Source organism: Typopeltis vanoorti, chromosome 18 (genome assembly GCF_054136105.1).
Source record: "Typopeltis vanoorti isolate ZY-2024b chromosome 18, IOZ_Tvanoo_1.0, whole genome shotgun sequence".
Classification (NCBI taxonomy): domain Eukaryota; kingdom Metazoa; phylum Arthropoda; class Arachnida; order Uropygi; family Thelyphonidae; genus Typopeltis; species Typopeltis vanoorti.
The window spans coordinates 9,563,494-9,587,464 of record NC_143566.1 but is presented as its reverse complement, the minus strand read 5'-3'; the positions used below and the strand labels follow the sequence as shown (position 1 = coordinate 9,587,464).

Below are 23,971 nucleotides of genomic sequence, written 5' to 3'. Positions count from 1 at the left end.
ATTCTTCACAATTTGATTTAGCAGAGAAACAGAAAATAGCAGCAAATGTTCTTGTACACAGTCACACATAAAAAATAACAATCCATACCTATATCTTATTATATAATAAAATATGCAGTGATATATTATCAGGTCTCACAGCCTTATTAATATCAAGTTTACTCAATTCCTCATATTCCGCTTCCTCACTCACAGTCTCAGTCTCTCCAATTCATCACCCACTACTCTCGCACTCTCCATAATGTCATATTCACAAGGAAGAAAGACCTTTACAAACTGCTTATTAAATATCTCAACTGTATCCTCAACAGCAGTTGTCCTTATACCATTTTCTCCAATCAATATCATCCTACCATAATCATTATTTATTTTATTTTATTTTATTTTGCTAGTTACATCAAAAGAAATCTCTAGAGGGTTTTTTTTTTTTTTTTTTTTTTTTTTTTTTTTTTTTTTTTGCTTCGTTAGTTAACTGCTGTTCATATTGCACTTTTGCCACCTTTACTAACCAAGTCACCCTCCTTTTCAGTTCTTTGTATTCCTCGTGGAATTATTACCACTCCTCTTATGTTGCTTCCATAATGCTTTTTTTTTCTCTGTATTGCATGCTTAATCTTTTCCTTCATCCATTTCACAATGTATGAATACATTTATACATTCATATTTATAAATTTAAGGACACAAAACACAAGTGTGTTGAAAAGATTATTTTACTGATTAATAATAAAATAAATAACTTTACGTTTCGACCCCTGTATTGAGCTCATCTTCAGAAGGATACATGTGTATAAGAACAAGCTACATGCTGTTGCACTCTATACAAGTAAATTACATCTACGTTGTTAACTAATCTTTTTTCTTAGCCTGCCCTCTAGTGATAAAAATAAATAAATAAATAAAATAAAATAAAATAAATAAAATAAACAAAAAATAAAATAAAAACTACAATAAACTCTGCTAAAGTCCTCACGTACTAGGATTCTTCTGGAATTATACAGTTTATATTGTTATATTATGATTATCTTCTGGATTTGTACAGTACAGGTTGCTATTGAATGTTCAGGAGAAGAAGAAAAAAAAAAAAAAACTTTACCAAGTCTTCTTGTATTGAGATTTTTCTTCGTGGTTGCTATGAAGGTTGTAGATGGGTCTTCCACATTCTTGGAATTGTAAGACCATCATTTTTATTCAGATTCGGATCATGTTTGAGCATTTCACATGCTTCCTTGAATTTCTGCTCGAACCAGGTTTTGGTGCAGTGTAGGGACTTGGTACCTTTCCAGTCATTTCTGTGGTATGTTTGGAGTGCGTGGTCAGAAAGGCCGGTTTTTCCAAAATGGAGGTATTTTATATGACATTTGTGTTCATCCTTTCTGATTGGGATGATTCGCCCTGTTTCCCCTATGTATGGTATGTTACATGTGCAATCTATTTTGTAAACCCCTGGGTGGGCTAAGTGTGGCAGGGGATCCTTGGAAGAACTGAGTAGGTGTCTTAATTTTGTCAGGGGTTTAAAGATGGTTTTGATGTTGTATTTGTGTAGTGTTCTGTCTATTTTTTCTGAAATGCCTCTAACATATGGTATAGACAGAACACTACACAAATACAACATCAAAACTACCTTTAAAACCCCAACAAAATTAAGACACCTACTTAGTTCTTCCAAGGATCCCCTGCCACACTTAGCCCACCCAGGGGTTTACAAAATAGACTGCACATGTAACATACCATACATAGGGGAAAAAGGGTGAACCATCCCAATCAGAAAGGATGAACACAAACGTCATATAAAATGCCTCCATTTTGGAAAAACTGGCTTTTCTGACCACACACTCCAAACATAAAACAGAATTGACTGGAAAGGTACCAAGTCCTACACCGCACCAAAACCTGGTTTGAGCAGAAATTCAAGGAAGCATGTGAAATGCTCAAACATGATCTGAATCTGAATAAAAATGATGGTCTTACAATTCCAAAGATGTGGAGGACCCATCTACAACCTTCATAGCAACCACGAAGAAAAATCTCAATACAAGAAGACTTGGTGAAGTTTTTTTTTTTTTTTTCCCCTCCTGAACATTCAATAGCAACCTGTACTGTACAAATCCAGAAGATAATCATAATATAACAATATAAACTGTATAATTCCAGAAGAATCCTAGTACGTGAGGACTTTAGCAGAGTTTATTGTAGTTTTTATTTTATTTTTTGTTTATTTTATTTTATTTAATTTATTTTTTTTTTTATCACTAGAGGGCTGGCTAAGAAAAAAGATTAGTTAACAACGTAGATGTAATTTACTTGTATAGAGTGCAACAGCATGTAGCTTGTTCTTATACACATGTATCCTTCTGAAGATGACCTCAATACATGGGTCTAAATGTAAAGTTATTATTTTATTATTAATCAGTAAAATAATCTTTTCAAAACGTGTGTTTTGTGTCCCTAAATTCATAAATATGAATGCTGATCACTGTGTAACCTTAAAAGAAAGAGACATTTATACATTGCTTCTACTAGGTAGTTTTTGAATGTCATCCAAGCAGCATGGATCTCCTTTCCACCCAACTTCTCATTTGCCCTCTCTTACATACTGCCTGAGGTAGTTGTCCCTCAAAAAACTCAAGACTCATTTTCTTTACTTCTAGTTGCTATCTCATCATCTCAGTCTATATTGCCATAATTAAAATTGCCCATAATGATCACTCTTTTCCTATTTTCTTGGCTAATTTGCTTATGCATTTTATGGTTACTACTCACCACATTACCAGGCCTATAGCAACACCCAACTAAGTATTTCATTCTATCCACCTCCTATCACATCATATTGCCTCTATTTCTTCCTTTCATCTTTACCTTGTATGGACATAACTCTTTTTCTATCATCAGCAGCATTCCCCCCCTCCCTTTTTACTCTTTCTATCTTCACAAAATATATCATACCCTTCCATCTTTATTCCTGTTAGGGTATCATCTTCATCCAACCATGTCTCATTTATTCCAACAATTTTTTGACTTATTAAATAATTTAAGGAATTTATAACATTCACAGGATATAAATTAAATTAAACTTTAATCTACATTTCCAATATTTCGGCAACGTCACGTTGCCATCTTCACAGGAACTTAAATTAAAGACACATGCAAGTAGACACTACATACAGTAAATGAGGACGAGAATACCTACATAGCCCCCTAGTAGGCTATGTAGGTATTCTTGGCCATTGGGCTGAAGGTCTTCTGATGAAAGTCTCCCAAATTTGGGGCAGTCTCATGCAACCAAATTTGTTGAGGTTTGAACTGTTTCTTAGCACTGAGGCTGATTCCATGAATAGCCTTTCAAATGCGAATTTACTATGGTGTATCACCGTGGCTTTCTTCCACCGTATTCTGTGGCATGTATCCAAAACATGGTCTGCAAGACTAGAGCGGCTGTACTGGTGAAACCGGATGTGGTCCTTGTGTTCTGAAATTCTGATATTCGCTGTCCTGCCTGTTTGGCCAAAGTAGAACAGCTTACAATTGCAAGGGACCTGATAAACACCAGGTAGGTCTAGGGAAAGTGGTTGGTCTTTAGTGGAGAAGATAAGGGATGCCAATTTTCTATGTGGTCTGTAACACGAGGTCAAGTCATCTTTTTTTTAGGATTTTGGTAATTTTTTCTGAGGAGCCTTGGATGTAGGGAATGGTAATGGATTTAGAGTAATCCTTGTTGTGAAGGGGTGGGGGTTGTGGTTTATGGGTTTCAATATTTTTTTCATTTGGGGGGGGTAACCATTGGCTGAGAAAGTGTTGAGGATGTGGTTTAGTTCTGTGGTTAGGGTATTGTCATTTGAACAGATAAGTTTAGCCCTATTGTGTAGTGTCTTAATAACTCCATATTGTTGTGGGGGGGGGGATTGTTGGTGAATGTACCTGTATGGGCAGTTTTTCTATAAACTGAGAAAACCAAGGTTCCATCAGGTTTGCGGGTGACTAGTGTGTCTAAGAAAGAGATGCTGTTGTTTTTCTCTTTTTCCAGGGTGAATTTGATTCTGGGGTGTTGGTTGTTTAAATGTGTTAGGAAGGAGTGTATCAGATTCATGTGGCCAAATAGCGAACACATCATCAACGTAGCGAAGCCATGTGGTTGGTTTTTGTGGGTCAGAGTTTAAGGCTTTCTCTTCAAAAGTCTCCATAAAAAAAGTTGACCAAGGGTGGGGAGAGTGGTGAACCCATGGCTGTCCCCTCTATTTGTTTGTAGAATTTTCCTTGCCAAACAAAATAACCTGAGTTCATTGTGAACTGAAATAGGGCTGAGATATTGGGAGGAAATTTAGCTTGGATTAGCTCTAAGGTTTCCTTGAATGGGACATTTGTGAATAAGGAGGAGACGTCAAAACTGACCATTATGTCAGTATGTTGGAGTGTAAGGTTTTCTATGCTGGCTTTGAAGTGGGCTGAGTTTTTTGTGTGTGATATTGTGTTGCCAGTATAGTGTGTGAGCGCTTTGGCCAAATGTTCAGCTAATTTGTATATGGAGGAATCAATACCATCCACTATGGGACATAATGGCACATTTTCTTTATGTATTTTTGGGAGTCCATATATACGGGGGGGGGGGGTTATGGAGTTAAATGGTTTTAATTTGTTAGTGACTTCTACAGTCCAAGAAGTGACCTTCTTAAAGAGCCTGTGGAGTTTTCTAATTTGTGAGTTGGTGGGATTGTACTCAATAGGGAGGTAAGTAGCCCGATCTAATAGTAGTCTAATCTAATAGTAGATCTAATAGTAGAGCAAGGGGGGCACCAACAGGACTTTTAGGAGAAACAATAGCTTCCTGCTTCATCCTCATTTACTGTGTGTAGTGCCTGCATGCATGTGTCTTTAATTTAAGTTCCTGTGAAGATGTCAATGTGACGTTGCAGAAATATTGGAAATATACATTAAAGTTTAATTTAATTTATATCCTGTGTACATTGTAAATTCCTTAAATTATTTAATAAGCATGTTTAACCATTGTCTAAGTCTTTCTACAACAATTTTTGAATGAAGAAACTTAATCAATGCAAACATTTAATTTCCCTTGTTTCTGATACTTCTAGCATTCAAACATAACAGATCATTCCTGGATCTATAACAAGTTTCACTGATACCACTTATTAGATGTGACTTCTCCAAATCTTCCTGAAGTCATTTCTTTTTCTCGTTACTCATCCCAGAACCTTCAAATCCAACTGTTTTACCTACATCCCTGGCAATCCCATTCCCTTCTTGCATACACACAAATTCACATCCTCTTTGAGCATCGACTTTTCTCATGTTGTGTTCCCCTGTTCACCCTGAGTCTCCCTGTTTGTCTCGCACACTTATTCTCTGATTCTCTTGTACAATCATGCTACCCACTTCTTCATTCATAAGCACCACTTCAATCTCTCCCTCCTTACTCTCCATCTTTCACATCATTTCTCACTTGCTCAGATTCATTCTCTGCTCTCATTACTCTCCCTTTGAGCAGCAGTCTCTCCAAATGACTCACACCAAAATGATTCAAATGCAGTCCATCACTGTTATACAGTTCAATTCATCCTCATTCCACACATTAACAAACTACACTCATTTCTATTTGCATATTTCTGCTAGCATATCATTCATAATCCTTATTTCATTTATAATCCTCATCTCATTGCTGTCATACCTGGGCTATTATATTTTATCCTTCTCAACAACCTCCTGATGATTTAGAAAAGAGAAACCTGAACTAGCACAGTGTTCATGAAGGAAGAATTTGAGAGGATAGAAAGAAATGAAGAGATATGATCTACATAAACTAACAGTTTCTTTCAGAATAGTTTAGCTAAAGAAGATGAAATCACATGTGTAACTTTTGTTTAAATTAAAAAGAGGTATATTTATGTATTTTAAAAATAAAAAATTTTCAATTGTAAAAATCTCACATAATATGCAATTTCCATTTTAAGTTTTTTCTCCTTTTTTTTTACAGAATTGTTTACAAGGTATGTTCAAAAGAAGACCGAACTTTTTAAATAGTGTGCCAACTAGCACAGAGAGTACACCTAGCAGCAGGCTTTTGACAAACTGCCATTTGCCCTGTTCTGCTATGAGCATTAGTTGTCGAGTTATATCCGTTGAAGTGAGCACGTGCACAAGCTGTTTTTCAGATTAGTGACAAAGTGACAATGAAAAAGCTTGAAGAACGTGTGTGTGTGTGTGTGTGTGTGTGTGTAAAATTTTGTGTATTGCAAACTTGGTAAAAATTTTAGAAACATTTCAATTGCTTAACCAAGCATATAGGGAGGACTATATGAGCCAAATGCAATGCTATAAGTGGTTTAAATGCTTTAAAAAGGGCAGAACGTCGGTTGGTAAAGATCCCAGGCCTGGACGACCTTCCACATCAACAGACAATGACCATGTCAAGAGAGATCGTGCTGTGATTCGTAGAAATTGTCATTTAACTGTCCAAGAAGTTGCTAATGAAGTGGGCATCAGCATAGGATCTTGCCATCAAATTTTGACTGAAAAACTTCAGATGTGTCATGTCAGCGCAAAATTCATGACATGTTTGTTGAATGATGATCAGAAGGAGAATTGTTTTGAAATCAGTCAGGAACTTCTTGCCAATGCAAATGGTAATGAAAACTTTCTTAAGAACATCATAACAGGAGATGAGATGTGGGTTTATGGCTATGATGTTGAAACCAAGATGCAATCATCGCAGTGGGTGGGGAAAGGGTCTCCTCGACCAAAATAAAGCACAAAGGAGTCGGCCAAAGATCAAGGTGATGTTGGTTGTGTTTTTTGATTGGAAAGGCATTGTCCATTATGAATTTGTACCATATTATCAGATGGTAAACAAAGAGTTGTACCAGGAAATTTTAGTGTGTTTGAGGGATGCTGTGCACAGGAAGAGGCCTGAATTGTGGATAAACCAGACTTGGATGTTGCACCATGCCAATGCGCCGGCTCATGCATCACTCCTCATCCACAGTTATATATGGCAAAACATCAGACATCCGTTGGTCCCCATCCACCCTATTCTCTGGACTTAGCCCCAACAGACTTTTGCCTGTTTCCCAAACACTTAAAACCACTTTGAAAGGATGCCATTTCCAAACCATAGAGAAGATTGAGGAAAATGTGATAAGAGAACTATGTTCCATCACAGAAAGCGCATTCCAACAATGGAAGAAATGTTGGGAATGGTGTATCGCTAGTAGGGGGGGGGGGGTAGGACTACTTTTAAGGGGACAGCGCTTAAAATGTTGTAAAATAAGCAGTAAAGTCTTTATAGCAAAAGTTCAGTCTTTTTTTTTGAATACACCTTGTATACTAAATTTCATAAACAGGATTTAAGTTTTGTTATGTAATTATTATTATTATTTGTCACCTCCAGGAAGTCCAAAGACTCATCGAGGGAGGGCATCTACTCTACAACTCTGCTTCCACCAACTGACTGCAACTACACCAACGCCATCTACCGCCGCCCACCACCACTAGTATTTCCACAGACAATCACAAACATCTATGCCCATGGCAGGATTCGAACCTGCAGCCTCTTGACTGGAAATCGGACATGCTAACCACTCAGCCAGCCAGGCTGGCATTTTTTTGCCAGCCTGGCTGGCCGAGTTAATAAAAGATTTTTTTTTTTTCAAACATTTCTTCACATTTCCTAGTGCACTTGTATATCTTAGTGTGACCAGACCCACCATGTTGCAGCAGTAGTAATACAAAAGGAAACTTAAAACATACTTTCATATGTTAAAACTCACATGATAAAACAGTTTTGTTTTATTTATTATTTTATTTTATTTTTGAAACTTATTTCTTCATATTTCTTAATGCAGTATTACACCTTGGTTATATCAAAACTGTCATGTGGTTAAGAGATAGCAATATAAAATAAATGTATTTTAAATACTCAGCATGTTAACTGTAATATTATAAGAGAAATCTTACATATACATCATGTTATACCATACATATATAAGTTATTGTATTTTGACAATGGAAAAAAACTCTATAGTAGTTTTTCATTGCCAAAATCAGTGTAATGTGTAATCACACTTGAAACTTATTTCTAATACTAATCACAGGCATGCAACTCGAGTTTCACTTTGAATATTGTTAATTGGTATGCACATTGGTTTTGAGTATTGGAACAGCTGTTGCCTGAAAAAAGGGAATGCTGCAGTTGAAAAAAGAGACAGAACAAAAAGAAGGAAAAACTGTTGAATTGAATTCTGTGACCTCATAAAAGTTTTTGTATGGATCTTTTCTAGTCTTCAGGAAAGAACCGTGCAATTAATATTGAAGAACAATACAATATATTAAGTATCCATATATCAGTAAGAATGCTACATGCTTGCATGGAAACCAATAAACATACACTTTGTAAAGCAAGGCAAAACCTACAATAACAGTCTTTTCATTGGAAATGCCTTTGAAAACTGTTTAAGTGAATGGTGTACTACTGCCAGGGTGCAACTTCAGGAAATGAAAAAGTTGTTTTTCATCAAGCATACTTGCTAAATGATATATGTAGTGATATATGCAAGTATAATAGTTAAATATGATCTTTGCCTTCTTTTATTTAGATCAATGGAATTTAGAAAAACAATGAATGAATAAGTAGAAACAAAAATAATAATAAAGGAAAATAAAGATGACAGTGATGAGATAAATGCACTACAAAGAAAATCAAGTTCTCTAATAATGATCAAGAGAAATAGACCTTTCAGCTTATTTCTTCATTCACTTTTTTGTATGTTGTTTAATGTCATCCCTAAGAAATGAATTTAACTGCGAGAGTCAGGATGTGAGAGAGAAATATCTTTGAGCTCATATTGTGTAATTCTTAGAAAGTCCATATAGTTATGTTTTGCATTTAATAAGAATTTAAAAGTTAGACATATAGAATATTATAAATTATTTACTAATTGTAATTCTACAGAGAATGACTTAACATACAGAACTGTATTTATTGTACATATATGCAGTAAATAATTTATACAGTAATTAATTTATTTTTTATATGAACTTCATTTATAACATGCTGATTTTGAAATCAATATATCATCGTGGATACAATCCAAAACATTCTTTCTAATAAAGAAAAATAACATTATATATAAATACAGTTAACTTACTTTCTATGATGGACTATTAACACAAATAGGTTGGACAAAGAGAAAAGAAGGAATTAACAAAAGGGAATAAAATTGCCTTTATTATTATTATTATCCAGGCTTCCATGGAGTCAAAAGACTCATCGTGGGAGGTCGTTTTTAGGAAATACAAAGTCTATCATACCACTCCTTGAACCCATTTATCATACCCACTCCAACCACTCTCTCAGGCAATGCATTTCAAGGTTCAACCACCCTCCACGCAAAGAAACCACTCCTCACCCTCTTGTGCACAGCCTCCTTTCATAACTTCCAGGGATGGCCCCTTGTCATCGCTCCTTCAGCATTGAAGAAAAAAATACAAATAAAGCACACATACTAGACGTTCTTTTTATTGTAACGATGATGTCAAGTAAAACATTCTGATGAAATATTAGATATTTTGGATACCTAAAAAGATCATGAAAGCCTACTTACGTGCAGGAATTTTCAAGATTTCTTCCCATTCTTGAGCTATAGGATTTATTAAAAAAAGAAACTCAAAGAACAGATGTATAGCAATTAATACTTCCACTGTGGTTCTAAGAGGTCCCATGCTTAAGGACATTAATACATCAGGACCCACATTTCCTCCATAGTTCAGATAGCCACCAATTGCTATTGGGAGGAAAAGAGTAAGAACACCTATTAGAAGAAGAAAGATCGTTGAAAGTTATCTACCTTCAGTTAATACAGATGCATAAGACAAAAAATTAACAGCATCCCAAACATTATTGAATAATTATACACTAAAACTATAGATGGTTTTAGTAATTATACAGGACAACTATGCAAATGAAACTGATGATCTAGCACTTAAGACACAACAGCTTATAAAAACATTGTTATTTACAAGAAAGATTTTTTTTAGTAGATTATCAGCATCATTACTACATTACTAAACATTGCCATCTGTCATTCCTGCAAGGATCCATTGCTGCTTTGGCTGTTTACAGTTATGTATGGAGTTAGTAGAGGATATTGTAGTAATGACTTGTATTATGCACTTACATATGATGGATGCATGCTGGTATGCCATAAATCTACTGAAAGTTTCTGAGAAAATTGCATTATACTTCAAGAAAACAAGGAAAGCTGTAAGACCTTTTCAAGCTGAGTGAGCTTCAGTTCACTTGCCTGCATATTCTGTTGTGTTATAGGTTATTAACGTCACACGTGTAAATTATAATAGACAAATTATCTTCTTGCTTTAATCCCTTACTTGAATGTAAGCGAACAAAATCTGCACGTGAAGTATCGTCATGTCTAAGCTATTTTTATATAGAGATTGTTGATTTCACATCAATTGCCTTATTATTCCATAATGCAAAGCAAACTTCTGTTTGGGCATGTATAATGCTATGCATAATGGAAAGATTCACTAAGACTAGTTGCAACATTTATTGGTGTCTCATCAGTGGGAGCTAGACCTAGGAAGATACCAAGATTAAAACAAAGCAAAAATCATGTTTTCCATAAAGAAGTAACAAAAAAAGTGTATCATCATATTATTAAAATACTTTGCATCAGAGAAAGTTGTGCAGAGTTTATTTCCTTGGTTACAAAGTAAATTATAACAAACAAGAAAATTATATTATTGTATTAAGCCTTTACAAAAGCAACAACCTCTATATACAAGTAGTCAAGTCATGAAGATATTTCACATGCAAATTGTTTGCTTATATGCTTGGGTAGAGGATTAAAATAAGAATATAATTTCTTGTCTGTTAAAATTTGCTTTGTAACCAAGTGAAAACAAAAACTTTTTACAACCTATACAACCTATTTTTACAATGTATGCTGGTTTCCATAAATTTCAAAATTCCAAAGAGAAAAAACCATGATAACTCAGGGGGAGAAAGGAAAGAGACATATGAAAGTCAAATACATTATGTAAAATATGATGCTGAGTCTAGTTGTCACATACAAATGAATGGCATGCAAATCCACAATATAAAAGTGGCTATTTCAGAGAAGGGCTTCTATTTTGTGCCTGAATTAAGAACAAGACATTTTGTGATAGAAAATTCTTCGATATGGCAGCAAGACATCGTTTAACCAATGAATTCAGATGGTGAGCAATCATACGACTAGAGGCTGGCCATTATTATTTATTATTATGCTACTCCAAATCAACTATGATCTGACTTTGCGTGGACTACAGGGACATTGGTATCTGCTTCTGATTATTGTATCTGTGTAGAAGGCTTCACAAAGATGGTCTGTGTGCCCTCCATCTGCACACACAACAGGAGAGAACCTCTGAAATGGGCCAGGCTCCATGTCAACTAGACCCAAGACCAATGGTGGTTCGTATTATATCAGACATGCTCTGATCTGGAGAGAATTGGGGACACATTATCATCCTTCTAATATCCATGAAAGGAACACTTATAGTGGAAGTAGTGTGATGGTTTGGGGGGGGGGGGACATCTTGCTGGGTAGATGCACTGGCCTGTAAGTGCTTCCTAGCAGAACCATGAGTGCTGCAAATTACAGATATGTGGTCCTGAACTGTTATGTTCATCCGTATGCAGGTGCAACATTTATCCTACAAGATGATAATGCTCATCCTGATCGAGTGAAACTCATAAATCAATATCTTCAACAAGAGACTATCATACATACGAAATGGTCATACAGGTCTCCTGACCTTAAAATCCTATTGAACATGTCTATGATTCTCTAGGTAGGCATGTTGCTGCTCTTAATCCCCTCCAAAAAATCTTGACGGACTTAGGAGAGTTTTAATAAATAAATAAAATGAAAAATAAATGAAAATCTGTTTAGATCACATCTTTTACAATTTTTCACATTGTGCTAAGCACTATATACTGCAGTGAACTATAATCAGCTGGTTTCTATCTCAGATCCACTGAGCAGTTAGCAATGAGAAGACCCTTTTCACATTTGCACTGTATCCAGAAATGCAAAATTAAAATTCATTCCACATTTGGAGAAATTTTTTAAAATATGTATTTCATTGCACATGTAATAGTTTCTCTTTAAAAAAAAAAAAAACTTGAATTCTTTCCCCTCTAAGTTGTTTCAGACTATGGAATTGGTCAAATACTTTTTCATCAATGTTTACACTCCTTTCTTCCAATTACTTATCAACACAGATTTTGTAAGTAGTATCAAAGCAGGTGGATTCTATAATTTAAAAACTGAACTTTTTACTTTTTTTTCCCAGCACATTAGGATTTTGTTAGAAGCATACCAAAATATAAGATTAGTTAATTATTGTCAGTGATATTAAGAAACAAACTGTTTATTAGAAAGCAAACTATTTTTGCAAGATGAATATAAATAACTAAAATTTGAATATTTGCATGTTCTACTATATTTACAAAAATAAGAAAACACAAAATAAAATGTTAAAAATACAATTTACAAGTACTTATAAATACTTCATTTCCTCTTATTCTCTCTCTCTTTTTGAATAAACCAACAGACCCATGGATGCCAACAAACTAATTTCCCCTAGTACTGCTCCATTACTCACTCACTGCACCAAGGCTTTCAGGGAAAAAATCTAGATTAGAATGAAGTGAATCTTCAGTTATATCTTGGTCACCAGCTTGTGGTACTTGGTTATAAGTTGATCAACTAGTTCTTTATAAGAGATAAGAAAGTTATTAACATGCATTACAAAGGCTCTGATATGACTACATCTTGACTACTCTGCACAGACTTGGTTGCCAGGATTTCCTGGGACTGAGGAAGTGGTGGATCAGATCCAAAGGCAAGTAGTCTTAATGTAAAATCATGCTTTCTAAGAAGACAGATTACAAAATTTTCTGTGGGTTACAAAGTTTAGTTGATAGGCAGAAAAGAAAAGAAGTGACATTTACTAAAGGGGTTTTATAAGAATGATGCAGAAGAAATTTTTCAATACATGACAAGAAGGGAGAGAACAAGGGATCACCCCTGGAAGTTACATTCGAGTGTGGTAAGCAAAAGTATGAAGACTAGATTTTTTGCTTGGATTGTGGTGAATAAATGGGTTGCTAGAGATAGTCATAAGTGTTTGACATTGAATGAGTTTTAGGAGATATAGGTATTGTGTGAATAATGGACTTTCTGTGATAAGTCTTCAGATTCTGTGGAAATGCCAACATACTATTATTATATATATAAATATCCTTTTTGCACACCTGGAACAATTATTGAACTGATCATTGCTGCTTTGTCCTTGTACATTATAAATATTTTAAGCAATTTCTGATTATTATCATAACACTAATTATGGATATAGACCATATTGATCTGTTCCAGTTTCATTATTCATCTAATACCCTTAATTAGAGATCTACCTGGCCTTCTCTTTACAAATTGTTTATATTTTGTTATTTATTTAGGATATTGGGTGTTGGCCATTCAGTTTACATGTTCTATCCATTTTTGTTTATAATTGTTTACTTTTTATTCTATTGATTTTGTTTTTAGTTCTTTTAAAATATCTTTGTTCCTTTTTAGTGGCACTAGAGTTGCTGAAGAACACAGCAGTAGATTTGAGATGTGCTAAAAAAAAAAAAGAGTTTTTAATCAATGTATAGTGTGACTTCTGTTGCCAAATGTGCTACTTTTTTTCAGTAATACAAGTGTCCTTCAGTGGTGCTGCTTTTGGAGTTTAGTTGTTGTTATGAGAAGGCGAGGTCAGAGTCTGACGCATCTACGGTGGAATAGAAGATAAGTTTTTGTTATTCAGTTATTTAGTATAGTTAAATATAGTTTATACTTATAGTATCACATAAGTAAATTAGCTTATAGTATAGCATATAACATAATATAGTAGAGCGTTTAGTTGTAGTAGTTTCTCGGCACTATTTGAATGATGGCAGCAGCCGCAGCTCCAATTACAAATGGAGTGTCACCAAGTCCTCCCCCATTTAAGGACTATATTTTGTGTAACATACTATAGGATTTTGTGACATGCAGTGCTAGTGGTATGTATGCGTCCCAGTAGTTGGATATGTGGCAGGTGAGAGAAGGGAGAGTACATATATGTGCAAAATGTAGGCAATGGGAAGAACTTAGTGAGTTAGATATTACCATAACCAACCTCATTGCATAAGGGGCGGGAGAATCTCAACCTAGAGAGACAAGTAGTGCGATAGAGGGTGAGAATAACGAGTGAAATATGAATGAAAAAATAACAGTGGGAAGTGCGGAAAGTTTGAATGATTGTGAAATTTTTGGAGATGGTCTTAATTGGGAGAATGAATAGTGAGTAGAGCATACTTTCATAAGAGTGGCTAACTTGCAGAGAGAGATAGATGAGATGAAAGAGGAGGGGGAATGCCTTGGGAACAAGATGAGAAGTATGAAAGATGAGATTAGGCGAATTGAAGAGATGAATACAAGGCAAATCAGAGCAGGAGGGTGAGAGAGTTATGGGAATGATAGAACAGGAGAGAATAGAAACAGTAGAAGAGAGAGAATGTGAAAGAGTTATGAGAATGATAGAATATAAACAGTAGGAGAGAGGGAATGAGATGAATGCAAGGAAGTAATGGAACCAGGGATAGAGTGATGCCAGGATGACAGGTAGAAAGAAAGAAAGAAAGGGTTAAAGGAGAGAGAGAGAGAGAGAGAGAGAGTGAGGGATGCAGGTGAGCAGTCAAAGAACAGAGTGGTAAGAGCTGTGATGTATGGAGACTTGATCTGTGGTGTGCAAGATAGGTTGCCAGAGGAATGTTTGCCTGGAAGAACGATAGAAAGTGTGACTATGGCAATTAAACAGGGTGAAAGGGTGGATGAGATGATTGTAATGGTGAACACGAATTATTTGAGAGGAGTGTTAATCGGGTGGCAACAGATCTGAGATTCCTGCTTGAGGTTGTACAAAAGAAAATGCAGAGAGGAAAGATAGTGTGTGTGTGTTATCCAGGTATGATCTTTCCTCTCTGCATTTTCTTTTGTACAACCTCAAGCAGGAATCTCAGATCTGTCGCCACCTGATTAACACTGCCTCTCAAGTCATTCGTTCCCACCATCACAATCATCTCATCCACCCTTTCACCCTGTTTAATTGCCATAGTCACACTTTCTATCATTCTTCCAGGCAAACACTCATCTGGCATCCTATCTTGCACACCACGGATCAAGACTCCATACATCACAGCTCTTACCACTCTGTTTATTGACTGCTCACCTACATCCCTCACTCACTCTCTCTCTCTCTCTCTCTCTCTCTCTCCTTTAACCTTTTTTTTCTTTCTACCTGCCATCCAGGCATCACTGCCATACTGGCATCAATGACGAGCTGAGCAGAAGAGAAGTAATAACGAATAGCATAATAGCCAGAATGTGTCAGAGCAGAGGATTGGAATATATGGATAGAAAGGAACTGGAGAGCATCGAGTTCCTTTCTATTCTCAGAAAGGAATTGTATGTGAGAGACTGCTTACATTTGAATGAGGAAGGACGTAGGCATCTGGAGAGATTGCTGTTTTCTGAACGACTCGTGTCAATGTAGGGAAACTAGAATTCCTAGGGTGGATGGAAGCAGGGGTGGCCTCTTGTGGGAATGGGTGCTTGGGGAAAGGGGAATGACATAAGGTAACGAGTCCAGTGGAGTCTAGAGGGGATAATGATAGGTATAGAAGCAGTGACATTTTTATGCTTCATACTAATACCAGGAGTATCCAGAATAAAGGAGATGAATTGGTGGCACTGATAGCATCAGCCTGGCCAAAGATTATTGGGATTTCTGAGACGTGGCTGATGAAAGATGATACAATAACAGGAATAGAAGTAGCAGGATACAGCATTTTTCGGTAGGATAGGAATGAAGAACACGGTGGTGAAGTACTGCTTATGATAAGTGATGACTTATGTCCTCTAAGAGTGGAGACTTTGGAAAGCAGTGACACTAATGGTTTTGAAAGCATATGGTGCGAGGTAGAGGTGGGCAAGACAGGATATTTAGTGGAGTGTTGCTACAAACCAAGGAGCACAGAGGGTGGGGAGCAAGAGATGTTTAGGCAGTTGAGCTTGGCAAGTACAAGAAGAATGATTGTTATGGGAGATTTTAACTACAGCAATATAAGTTGGGAAGAGGGAAATGCATGTAGTAATAAAGGAATTGAATTTCTAGAATTCTTGAAGGACAAATGTCTTAGGCAACATGTAATAAAGCGAACAAGAGGTTCAAGAGATTTGGATTTGGTCATCGCACCTGAAGAGCTGATAATAACTGAGATGACATCTCTCCCCCAGTTGGAGAGAGTGACCATGTGATTTTTGATTTGGAAGATGAATAGATATGCAAAAGTATCAAAGAAAAGGTAACGTATGTGGAATTATAAGGGCATGGAACTGCCCCAAGCATATCAATTGGGGCAGTTCCATGGAGGGCAGAATTGGATGGCCGAGATATAATTAAGTGCTTGGGAAATTATGAAGGAATATTTGTTAGCAGAAATAGTAAGCTGTGTTCCATGAGTGAAGAAGAAGACATAATTTTATGTAAAGTGGATGACAAACAATATCAAACATGATGGAGAGCAGATGCATGAAGATTATAAGATTCAGGCCAGGAGGAGAGTGACTAGTATGGTAAGGAAGGCAAAACTGGAATATGAGAAGAGTGGCACTAAGATACAAAGAAAATTCTAGGAAATTCTTTTAGCTATGTGGCCAGTAGGAGGAGATATGATTGTGGAAGAATGACATTGTGGAATAAAATTGGGAATAGAGTGACTGATACAGAGGACATAATGGAGTTGTTCAATGAACACTTTATTAGAGTATTTCAACCTGGAGAAGAAAGTTTTAATACTAGAGGGATAGGGCAGGATCGAGGTTTCACGTGCAAGAGGAGAGTGTGTTCCAAATATTAAGTACTCTGGATGTCAGTAAATCTGTGGAACTGGATGGTATTTCACCATGGATTTTGAGAGAATGTGTTAAAGAACTGACAGCTCCGTTGACCTGGCTTTTCGATGGAAGTCTGGCTACAGGAAAGATACCCAAGGAATGGAAGGAAGGTAGGTAAGATAGTACCATTGCATAAGGGCAGTAGCAGACCGGAAGTGTCTAATTATAGGCCAGTTTGTGTTTAATCAGTAGTTATTAAGATCTTGGAGAAAGTAGTGAGGGACCATATATAGCATTGGGCAGATGAGGTTAATATTATTTGTGAGAGTCAACATGGATTTCTTAAGGAGCGCTCTTGCTTTAGTAATATGATTGCCTTTTATAATAAAGTGACAAGAGCAGTTGAGGAGGGAAAGGCATATACTGCCATTTTTTGGATTTTGCAAAGGCATTTGACAGGATGACACATGTTAAGTTGATATTCAGTTGTTTGCAGACAATAGGTATCAGAGTGTTGTGTATCGTGGAGCAATATCAAGGAAGCAGAAGGCTACAAGTGGGGTCTCATAGGGCTCAGTATTGGGACCTGTATTGTTTAACCTTTATATCAATGGATTGCATGGGGATATTCAGTTGTTTGCAGATGATGTGAAGCTGGGAAGAGTTATTAGTAATAGTGTAGATGTGGCAGTCCTGCAAGAGGATTTGAATAAACTAGACAGGTGGGAAACTAAATGAGGGTAGTGGTTTAATGCAGTAAACTTTAAAGTCTTGAAATTTGGGATACATCGATGGGAGGCTGCATACTCGATTGGAGGAGTTGTACTGGACGAAGAAGGAGAGACAAGAGATCTGAGGGATGATGATTGATAGAAAACTGAAATTCAGGGAACATGTTGCAAAGGTGGTGAAGTAACACAGAGGACTGATGCAATACTGAGAAGGACGCTGACCTTCAGAGATAAAAGAGTTATCGTTCCGCTGTATAAGACCCTGATCAGACCACACTTAGACTACTGTTCTCAGATTTGGTCTCCAGGATTTGAAGGGGATAAATTAACTGTGGAAAAGGTACAAAAATTCGAATAACAAAGATGGTTTCAGTACTGTACAATGTTAGTTATGAGTATCGGCTGAGGGAATGTGAACTGCAGAGTTTGGTGGATAAAAGAGAGAGGTGATATGATTGAGATTTTTAAAACTCTTGAGAGATAGTTACTGGATTGACATTGGGGAATTCTTTTGCTTGATGGAACAGCAGGAAGTCTATCATGATGACAAAGGGATATCCCTGGAAGTTACGAAAGAAGCTGTGAGAAAGAGGATGAGGAGTGGTTTTTTTTTTGCATGGAGGATGGTATAACCATAGAATACATTGCCTGATAGAGTGGTGAGAGCAAGAACAGTCAATGAGTTCAAGAAGGTATGATAGACTGTGTTTCCTAGGAAGGACCTCCCATGATGAGTCTTTTGACTCCATGGAGGCCTGAATAATAATAATTATTTTGTTTCTCTAATAATGTGTATTTTGCAGTTCTCATAAATCGCATTTCTCTTGTTTTTATTCTTTGTTTATCCATTCTTTCTCAATTTTTTCATTTTCTTATATTTTTTCTAAGTAATTATTATTATTATTACCACAAGATCTCATGGAGTCAAAGACTCATCTGGGAGGTCTTTTTATCACACACACAGCTCATCATACCGTGCCTTGAACACATTCAAACTCCTTGCAGACACCACACTCTCAGGCAATGCATTCCAATCATTCACAACTCTGCACAAAAAAAACATGCTCCTCACTCCCCTACTCACACCCTCTTTATACAGTTTCCAGGGATGACCTCTGGTTCTCCCACTATTTTCTGTAGGACTTCTCCAGCATTGATCCTATAACAACCCCTTACCAACTTGTAAGTCTCTATCATATCTCCCCTCTTCCTCCTGTCCACCAGACTCTGCAAATTACATCTTCTCAATTGGTTAGACTATAATAAATTTAGTTTAATCCTTTATCCAAGTGTAAGAAAACAAAGTTTGCACCTGAAAATATCTTCAGGACTGAGGTAAGGTAGTGCAACACCAGGCAACTCTGAGCAAAGGTTGACCAAGCTCCCATCATCCCTTGTCTCAGTATCTCCCATAATGCAAAGCACATCTCTTTGCAGACATTTATACTGCTATGCATTAAGGGAAGGGCCACTATGGGTGGTTAGTGTGAAACAAGCAAAAGAATATCTCCAAATCTTCACCTATATTGTTAATATACAAGTTAAACAGTAATGGCCCCAAAACAGATCCCTGAGGCACTTCACTAGTGACTTTCCTTTTCCTGGATATCGTTACCCCATACACAACTTGTTGATACCTATCTGATAGCCAGTCTCCAATCCAATGCACTAATCTAATATCCAACCCCATCTGCTCTAGTTTGAGTATCAATTTATCATGAGGTACTCTATCAAAAGCCTTTATGAAATCTAAGTATATTACTGTGTATCCTTCTCCTCTGTCCAAGGAAGCAGTCACTTTATTGTAATAAGTAAGTAGATTACTAAAACATGACTTCCCTTTAGCAAATCCATGCTGTCCATCAAAGATAATACCATTGTAGTCAACCCAACTCTGGATCCTGGTTCTCACACGCTTCTCCATCAACTTAACCGCAACATCTGACACACAGATAGGCCTATAGTTTGATGCTTGATGAATTGGCACAATCTTGCTCTCCTTCGACTCCTTAGGAACTTTACCGAGTGAAAGACTCATATTAAAAAAATATGTCAAGACAGGTGTCAACTCTCTGGCACATTCCTTCAGAATATGTGCGCTATATTATCAAGTCCCACAGCCTTATTAACATCTAGTTTACTCAACTCCCCAAACACCTCTTTCTCACTTACAGTCAGTCTCTCATCCCATCATCTACTGCTCTCAATGTCTCCATGAAGTCACATTCACAAGATTGAAAGACCTTTATGAATTGCTCATTAAGTATCTCCACCACACATTCTGCAACAGCTGTCTTTATACCATTTTTTCCTATCAATGTCATCCTTCCATAATCATTCTTTCTTTTGCTGGCTACATATCGAAAGAACTCCTTAGGATTCTTTTTGGCTTAATTAGTTAACTGCTGTTCATACCTCACTTTAGCTACCCTCACCAACCAAGTCACCCTCCTTGCCTGGCCTTTGTAGACCTCATGAAATTGGTTATTTCAACTTCTCTTATGCTGCGTCCACAATGCCCTATTTCTCTATATTGCATGCTTAATCTCTTTATTCATCCATCTCACACCTACCTTATTTAACCTTCTCACCCTTGGAATACATTTAGACATTGCATCTACTAGATAGTTTTTGAAAATCCCCCAAGCTGCACGGATCTCTTTTCCAGCTAACTCCTCATTCCATGCTACACCTGCAAGCTGTCTCCTGAGCTCTTCATAATCACCCCCTTGTAGTTCCACATGTTCCGTTTTCTCACAGAGGTCCTCACACTGCTAGAAACCGCCCACGTAATCACCTCATGGTCATTCTCACCAATTGGTGGATGATTTGACACCTCATTTATAATTACATCCACTGATGAGATGACCAAATCCAAGACCTTATTCTCACGTGCCCTCTGTTACATACTGTCTGAGGTAGTTATCCCTCAAAAACTCAAGAAACTAATTTTCTTTACTTCCAGTTGCTATCTCATCATTCCAGTGTATATTGTCATAATTAAAATCGCCCATAATGATCACCCTTTTCTTATTAGCTTGACTAATTTGATTATACATTTCATTATCGCCACTATCCACATTACCTGGTCTATAACAACATCCAACCAAGTATTTGATTCCATTCACCTCTATCTCACACCATACTGCCTCAAAACCACTGGCACTATTTCCCTCTTGCATCTCTACTTTGTATGGACATAACTCTTTGTCTATCATCAATAGCATTCCCTCTCCCTTTTTACCCCGTGTATCCTCCCGAAACACATCATACCCTTCCATCTCTATTCCTATCAGGATGTCGTCGTCTTCCAACCATGTCTCACTTATTCCAACAATCTTTGGGTGAACAGACGCAATTAATGCAACCATTTCATCTGCCTTGTTTCTTATACTTCTAGCATTTGTATACAAACACAACAGCTCATTTCTGGATCTACAGCTAGTTTCACTGGTACCACTAACTCGATGTGATCTCTCTATGCTCGGCTGGGGCCATTTCCCTTTCTGCTTATTCATTTTAAAACCCTTTTCAATTCCAATTGTTTCCTCTTGATCCCAGGTCATCCCATTTCTTTCCTGTCTCACCTCCTCTTGGAGCATCCACCTTTCTCACACTGTGTACCCCTGTCCACCCTGAGCCTCCCCATTTCCCTGCTCCTCTTGGACACCCATTCTCTCATTTTCTATATTCATACCACTCACTTCCTCATTCATAACCGCCTCTTCAATCTCTCCTCTCTTACTCTCCTACATCACTTCCCGCTTGATCTGATTCATTCTCTCTCACTCTACTCACTTCTCTACCTTCCAGCAGTAGGCTCTCCAAGTGACTCACACCATAACCACTCAAATGCAGTCCATCGCGCTCCCTTACAGTTCACTTCTTCCTTCAAATTCATTCCACACATTAACAAACTGTACTCCCATCTCCTCACACATTTCAACCAGCATATCATTCATAATCCTTGCTCTCCACCTCATCTCACCACAGTCGTACCTAGGCAACACTCTGACTACCCTTCCTGTCACACTATTTTTTATCCTTCTAAGCAGCCTCCTGACATCCATTCTGACTTGCTCTTTGTTCTCTGTCAAATCATTCGTGCCAATTGAAACCATCAACTCCTTTACTCGCTTCCTCCTCATATCCAATGCCTCAATCACTCTACTCATTTTACCGCCTGGACAACATACCTTGTGCATCCTATCATCCAGCACACCTTTAATAATGGAGTCACCATATAACGCCACTCGCTCATCTTTCATGCCATCATGTTAATTTTCATAGTTTTTACCCGAATTTTCTTAATTTAATTTTGGATCCATTTCATCTCTTTCTCATCCAATCCAATTCAACTTCTGAATCTCGTGTCACATTCTGTCTATCATTCATTCTTTCTAATTTTCTAACTCTCGACACTCTCTTCTCACTTTCACTCTCCTTCATCCTTCTGTGCTTGAGTACTTTTGGTCCAACATGCATCCGATTTTTGCTATCATTCATTCTTTTGATTTTTCACACTTTCAATTCCTGCATCATGCCATTTTTCAGTTTTATTCATTCTCTCAATTTCATTTCCTTCTGCCACTCTCTCCTCACTTTCGTCCTTATTAACATTCGTTATGGTTTTTAAATCACTCGTTTTCTTTTTTTACTGATTTTTTAACATTCTTTCGCCTCTCTTTCACACCATCCTTCTCTTTTGAACGTGCACTCATTTGCCCCGCGACCTTCTCGCTATTAACACTTTCTGTCATCAATTTCATATTTGCATTCATCAATTCCTCATTCAGGTCACACTTCGCACACACCCTCCTTCCATCCGCCCTAAACATCCACAAATCATTTATGTAATTGGAAGAATACATATAACACACCTCACACTTAACGAAACAACTGAAATCTAAGTTAACATCATGGAATGACAAAGCCACCGCCATGTTTAATCTGCCTGTTATCACTCCAAAGACTAATAATAACAACGAATTCATAATTAAGTTTAAGCAAAACAAAATCCCCCACACTAATAATAATGGTAGCACACAACTTTTACATCAGCTCTTACTCAAACAAACACTCATATATACTTAATTATTCCAAGAATACTTATCTCAATCTGGAGCTCTTCTTACACATGTGCGCCAAGCTTGACTAGTTATTAATCCTCTGTTGGTATAAATTTCTTATACTTGAATCATTTAGTAGTCTTACTTTGTAATTAGATTTCGTTTCTCTAGTTTGTTTATTTTTTTGTATATTTTTTGTAACCAGTTTTGTGGAAACACCACCTTAGTTTTGCCTGCACTAAATAGTGATCTGTGTCGATTTTTAGTCCTCTTCTGACTTTAACATCTAGGAAGCGGTTTGCTGATTTTTCATTTGCTATAAAGTAGTGATTATTGATTTTTGTCCTCTTGCACACCATGTATATTTATGTTATTTAAATTAAGGGGATATTAAATCCCACATTATTTCAATGCCGAATAAGAAACTCAAAGATCGGAATCAAAGAGTTTCATGCCGAATATAGTAAATTATAAAAGTTTCGGCGGATTGTAGCGTAAGCTAAAGCATGTAGTTCAACACTAGGGCAACTTGTTGCAAAGGTGGGTAAATTTCTGATCATTATTCGTAGTATTACCCATAATGTAAAACACATCTCCTAGGAGATGTATGATGTTATACATTATAGTGGAAGGTCGCTACCTAGACTGATTTCAACCTTTATTGAGGTCTCATCAGTGAGTAGGTAGAACAGGTAATACTGAAGTTATAGGCATGAAACTCTTTGATTCCGATCTTTGAGTTTCTTATTCAGCTTTGAAATAATGTGGGATTTAATATCCCCTTAATTTAAATAATGTTACATCGCCGAAGTGAAGCCTATTGGCTCTTTTATTTAAGTAATGTATATTTTTATGTTTATAGAATATATTCATTATTTTTAAAGGTTCTATTTCTTATCTTTCTTATCTTTCAATGATAACAGCATAACTCATAGAAATTGGTACTCTTACATGTAATATGGATGACCATTCATCTGGAAAGAGTCCCTACAAAATATCAATTTATTCAAAAATTAAGCATTTTCCGAAATTGCGCAAACTTCCCACCATTCCTTAAAAGCATACAAAAGGTATGATATTTTCTGCAATGAATTTTGGAAATTTTGTCGTGGAATGACCTCAAGTAACTGTAACCATTTTTGCTTTAATTGATTTATAAATCCAAATCATTATACCA

General features: G+C 36.7%; 1 protein-coding gene across 4 annotated transcripts in view; it reads right to left on the bottom strand.

Annotated features, from left to right (window-relative positions):
- Nucleotides 1-23,971, bottom strand: part of LOC150096480 (uncharacterized) — a 245,833-nt gene that overhangs the window by 60,738 nt on the left and 161,124 nt on the right. For all 4 annotated transcript variants that reach the window (XM_090407867.1, XM_090407869.1, XM_090407868.1 and 1 more), the window contains exon 5: nt 9,609-9,815. In XM_090407867.1, coding sequence (XP_090263993.1) covers nt 9,609-9,815 — 207 coding nt within the window. The remainder of the gene's footprint in view (nt 1-9,608; nt 9,816-23,971) is intronic.